Raw genomic sequence first — 6,040 nt, forward strand, 5'->3', positions numbered from 1 at the left:
CAGGCATATCTCTTCTCAGCTCTTTGCCGTCCTCAACAGTTTACTTATAGGTGGAGCTTAGAGAGAATTTGTGCGTTTCACGTCTGATGTTTTGATCCTCCAATTACAAGGCAGAAGGCGGGTTATTAAGAACGGAATTGCGTTTCCCGACAGGCTCACCGTCGGGTGGAGAACACGCCAGGAACCTTTTAAATACGCGCCGCCTCTCGTAGCTGACAGTGCAGGAAGAAAGGTGGAAGCGCTTAAGACGTCGTCAGCTAAAGGTATAATTTATAGAGTTTATATCGCGGTGTTCACCAAAAAATATAAGTTTTATTTTGCAATTTTACCAATTTTCCGTCAAGTTTAAGTAAATGTCGTTGTTATTAAACTTTGTACTGAGTGCCGTACTAGGGACGTCCGCGGGACGAACAAACAAGTCATCTGACTCGAACACTGACTGCGGGGATTGAGTTTGTTTTCCTGTGGAGTAAAGCTTTTTTTGTTCCTTAGGATCACACACAGCAAAGGGGAAAACATGGACGCCCGGATCGGTTTCATTGTGTTGTGCTTGATTGGATTCAGCTGCGCGGAAACAGTGAAATTTTTAGATTGCGGTAAGTTACGAGTCACGCTGATGATGATGATGATGATTCACTTCTCCATTTAAATACTAACTAAGAGACTCATTTTAAACCGTGTGATCTGTCGAAACTGTTGAATGTGCGATTAATACACTTGTTTGTTATTAAACTTATTAAATCTCTTTAATCGGTTGTGTAGACTAGTTTTCTGTCACTTATAGTCTTGGATATTTTAATTATTTTTGATTTTCGTCCTTCAGTTCAGGTTCCAGGATGGGTCTGCATGATTCAGCTTAAGTCATGTGTTTTTGTAATATGAGTGGTATTTGTCAGGAACAAGACTCAAGAAATTCAAAACTGGTATTGGAGTGCAAGTAGATGACTCATAGATATAGATGTCTCAGTCTCTAACATGTACCAGTGCTTCCTCATGCTGCTTGTATCAAGAAAACAGGAAAGCAGACTGACAGAATTGTGCACTTTGTTTTTTTAAGTTCACTATATGCTTTCAAGTTTCAACCTGTCCTCCTCCACCACGCTTAAACAGAGGTAGCACCGTTCACGCCTAGATCTACATGCGCACACATCCCTACATGTCCATAATATAAACATCCACACAAGCTCTTCTTATATATTGTGAACAATCCTTAAACATTTACCACAAAATAGTGAGACTTTGGTGATCTAACCAAATGCCACCCTGAACATGACCTGACTGAACAATTGCAGTTTTGTAATCTTAGTTTGTTTTTGGTTAATATAAACTTGAACTGTATTTGTCTTGCAAAAGCATGAATCTGGTGGTTTAGTTGCACTCTGCGATGAGTTCACTTCAATTTTAAAAAACTGCTGAACTGTAAGCATGCACACTGTGAAATCCCTCCCAATCCTGTTTTGTTTTTCCATGTCTCTCTTCAGGCTCTGTTTCTGGGAAAGTGGTGACGGTTGAAATCACCCCTTGTCCCAGTCAGCCCTGCAAGCTAAAAAGGGGAGACTCCTACACCGTCAATGTGACGTTCACCTCCGGTGAGTGAGCCCCATCTTTTAGAAATGCGTCTCCCAACGTCCAGAATATAAATGCATTTACTTTACAACTAAAGCTTTAATCACATCGTCATGTTTGCTTCAAGCTGTGCCGAGCCAGGAGAGCACTGCAGTGGTTCACGGCGTCATCGCTGGCGTTCCTATCCCCTTCGCTATTCCGATTGTAGACGGCTGCAAATCTGGAATTGAGTGTCCCATCCAGAATGGGCAGACTTATCACTATGTGGCTACATTACCTGTAAAGGACGAGTATCCAGCTGTAAGTAGTTCATGCCACCCTGGCAACAGTTGTTTGCTCCTCGATACTGGTCATTATCAGTTTCTTTCCTGTCTGCAGGGTGTTGTAATGTGACAAATCTGCATTTAAAGGTCTCTTATGGTTTTATTCTATGGAGATTTAAACAGTAATTGACTCCTTCAGGTCATGACAAACTGTGTTAGCTGGGAAAATGTGTGCAAGCATGACTATAGTCTCTTATATTCCATCACAATGATTCTGTTAATGTGTACGACTAGTTTTGCTTTAAGTTTTCAGCCTGTATCAGTAATTCTGGACTCTGCTCTTGTACCCTTCTTTATTTCTCTTTTCATTGACATCGAACATGCACTCTGTTCACTGGCTACTTTTTTTCTTTCTTTTTCCCTCCAGCTCAAGCTGGTTGTGGAGTGGGAGCTAAGAGATGACAACAAGAAGGATCTCTTCTGCATCAAGTTTCCAGTTGAGCTTGTGTAACAAACAAGTAAATGCCTCTGAAAGGGAACTAGTTTTGTTAAAATAACAAGTGTTCTACTAACATTGAAAGATCTTGTTTTATATCGATCAAACTGATTTTTAAATGTTCACTAGTTTGCAAGACTTTATCGCACATCTAAAATTCTGCTGAAATTAGAGGCGCTTTTTTTTTTCTCCCCACGATCTTCCTAATAATCAAATTACGAGTTGTGGATGTGTGATTGACCCTGAACTACATTCCACTGCTGTGGAACTGTCTTGTCTTACTGGCTGCTGTGTAGTCAGAGAAGGTACATGCTGTACTTTCGCTTTACTATGAATTTTGTAATATTTCTTGTTGACCATGTGCAGCAAGATTTAAGGAAGTGAATTGTTAAAGAAAATTCTAATGGAGCTCTAAATGTGTGCCCAAATGCGTTTTTGTTACATGAATGTGTGTTTTCAATAAAACTGTACCTTTGTCAAACACCTAACGCCTGTATTTTGATATTCAGGGTATCCTTCCATCATCTGGGTTCACTTACCCGAGCACTGTCACAAAAGCCCAGGATTTACCATATAAATGAGTGTAGAAAGCTTGGTTCATATGAAAGGCTTGACACTGGCAGCATCTGACCAATAAGGACTAAAATGTCAACAGCACAACAGCTGATTTCTTTTAAAAAATAAAAAAGGAACAAGAAACTTTACTATAGGGGAAATGTGAGGTTAAACATAAAAGCAAGAAAGCGGTAGTATGAGTGTGTAAGAGGAAGAACTTTGTAGAGTGTTATAGTTGGATGTTCAAGAATTCATATTTCATTAAATTGTTTTAGGACTTTGTTTTTTTGTTTTGTTTGTTTTTATGCTCTTTGTTGATTAAAGAGTAAATATAAAAGTGGGCTCAGTCTAAGTACAAATAAGGCAGCAGGTTTATAATAATGTATTGGGACTCTATAGAATAATTTGTTTTTGCAGCCAACAGAAGGGGGGACAACAGCAAGGAATAGTCACAGAAACGCTGAAATGACACACTACTGAAAACCTTTCAGCCCTCATAATCTGCACGCAGGCCCGAGGAGGAATCTTCAAGGAATGGTGATGCTGTTTTCTGGTGTCATTAGGTGGTGATTTCATACCTGCTGATCTCTATTCTGAGAACCTACCCTGCTCTGCAGAATAAGTTACCATGGCAAAACAAGAAGTGAGCCAGACTTCTGGATAAGAGAAAAACCTGTTTTGTAGTTCAGGCATCTGGTGACCCGTCAGGGAACTTCCATAACAACTTGTATAATAAAGTTATATAGTCAGACTGGTACGAGGAAATTGCTTTTATTTATTTCCTTTTATTTCTTTTGGCTCAACCTTTTTTGGTGTCATCAGGTCTAATCAGGCAGCTCGGAAAACACATTCTTCAAATGAGGAATGAAGCTACACTAATAAAAAAAAACAATAAGGGAAAGCTCAATCATCACAGCTTAATGCAGTTAGACTTCCGAGATATCAGTCTGTGCAGTAAGGAAGTGTAAACTGTTGTGAATCCATTTCACCTGCCTTGGTACAAATGAAAGTGACAAAAGATGCACTGCCGAGGCAACAAGACCACCGTCAAGAAGGGAGCCAGCCAGTGGCAGCCACAGGTCATCGCTCTCTCCTGATTCCTCTTGACAAATTTTCTAGTTTTGCTTTTCCCCCCCATGTCCTTGTCATTGCTGATAGCATTAGACCATATCTGCAGCCCTCGCAGGTTACACGTCAAGTTAAGCTTCTCCTGGTTGGCACATTTGGAAGAGTGTGGAAGAGATACCAGGAGACATGCCATTAAATGAAGAGAGCTGGATATGGCTATAGAAAGGTATTGACCCAACAGTCTGATTTTGACAGTGGTGAAAAACATGTTTGTGAGTAGCCTGCTCTGGGTCATTTTGTAGGGCTCTGGCAGAGCTTCTGTCCAACCTCACTCAAAGGAGCAGATGCTACTCCTGCTGCTGGGCTGATGCCCATCTAGGGCCCTGTCCAGCTCTCCTTGTGTCTCCTTGTATCTCCTCCCCATATTACCCTGTGCAACTCCATAATTAACCTTTGTGTGTGAAGAGAATTTTCTATTTACAAGAACCAATTGGAGCATGTTATATAGATAACACATGCTCTGATAGCTGTAATAAAATGTTATGTTCAGCAGTATTGAACGCTGCACTGAGTTCTAGCAGGACAAGCACAGAGATGAGTCCACTGTCAGAGGCCATAAGAAGATCATTTGCAATCTTCACTAAAGCTGTTTCTGTTTCTGTACCTTACTGAAACCATTCCTCTGCAGGCGATCATGTAATTGTTTTACAATTACTCTACAAGAATCTTTAGATAAAAGGAAGGTTGGAGATTGGCCTATGATTAGCTAAGAAAGCTGGGTTTTAGGTTTAAATGCTGCCAGCTTGAAGGCCTGTGGCACATAGCTGAATGATAGAGACAGGCTGATCATATTTAAGACTGAAGCATTATTAAATGCACTTTGAGCAGTCTTGTAGAAATGTAGTCTAAAAGACACACTGATGGTTTTAAGGAAGTAATTTACAAAGTTAACTCAGAAAAATCAATCTGAGAAAAACAGTATAAATAAATATCAGTGGTGCTGAAAGTAGCTCTGTATAATTTAATGTCTGTGAGATGGTTATTTTTTTCTCAAATGATTAAAATTTGATTTGTGAAGAAATTCATGAAGTCATTAAAAAAGAGCTCAAAAGAGCTCTCCGTTTTTGTCGACCTTGCTACAGTGCTGCAGAGAAACCTAGGGTTGTTCTTTTCTTGACTCAATGATGAATAGTAAGATGTTCTAGCTTCTAGGTTTTTTTAAATGTAAAGCAGCAAACAGTTTCTCCGGGCTAAATGATAATTGCTTATTAGTGAGATGCCCTTTCCTCTCCACCTTATGAGTTATTTGCTTTAAGGTGCGTGTTTCTGAGTTTTACCAGGGAGTCAAGTACTTCTGATTTGGGCCTTTTTCAGAGGAGCTACAGTATCCACAGTCGTACACAGTGAAGTTGTAATACTATTAACAAGATAATTAATGTCTGTGGGAGTAGGGCTTCTTGTCTGTCCTTGTGTGCTACGTGCACATGCTTAAGGCTCTACACCCCTGGGTTGCTTTGTGTTGTTTTACTGTTCTGTTTTTGAAACAGCAAATCAAACCATCTTTTTGAGTGGTTGGATTTTTTTAATTGGATCTATAAAAAAAAATGACTGCCCGGATAAAGGTTTTTATGCTGGCTTTAAAACTGAAAACCATGACAATGCAGAGATGTGCAAAGTTTCCCACTAGCTCCTTGGGAATTACCTTGTTGGTGCAAAAACCCTTACTCATGTCTGGCAAAGCAAATTATGTGTTTTTCTGACAGGCTGTAAGTAACAAAGTCCCTAAAGATACAATTTAAATTTGGTTCTTTGCCAGTGTCTGCTGGGGTACTTAGTTGCCTTTTTATAGTTGAATAACTCATGGATAAAAGAATAAATAATTTAAAAAAAATCCTTCTGAAAATGGTCAAGTAAAAGGACCAGATTAAAAATGAGGGAAAAAGCAGCCAATGTAAAGAAAAACTTGCCTGGAGCCTTGAGAACTATTGTACAAGACCACTTTAAAAAAAAGGAAGAAAGTCTGTCTCCTTGGAAGCACAGTATAAAGAAGAAAGGGGTGACTCAAGAGTTTTGCACAGTTCTATTGTAAAAT

At 39.5% G+C, this 6,040-nt stretch overlaps 1 protein-coding gene across 1 annotated transcript; it reads left to right on the forward strand.

Moving 5' to 3' along the window:
• The first annotated feature begins 144 nt into the window (after nt 1–144).
• Nucleotides 145–2,808, forward strand: LOC134645972 (NPC intracellular cholesterol transporter 2-like). The gene is made up of 5 exons (XM_063499620.1): nt 145–263; nt 493–596; nt 1,482–1,589; nt 1,694–1,866; nt 2,257–2,808. Exons 2-5 carry the CDS (start codon nt 518–520, stop codon nt 2,338–2,340), a joined length of 444 nt encoding a protein of 147 aa, XP_063355690.1. The 5' UTR covers nt 145–263; nt 493–517; the 3' UTR covers nt 2,341–2,808.
• Nucleotides 2,809–6,040: the final 3,232 nt, after the last annotated feature.

This window comes from Pelmatolapia mariae, linkage group LG16_19, assembly GCF_036321145.2.
Source record: "Pelmatolapia mariae isolate MD_Pm_ZW linkage group LG16_19, Pm_UMD_F_2, whole genome shotgun sequence".
NCBI lineage: Eukaryota > Metazoa > Chordata > Actinopteri > Cichliformes > Cichlidae > Pelmatolapia > Pelmatolapia mariae.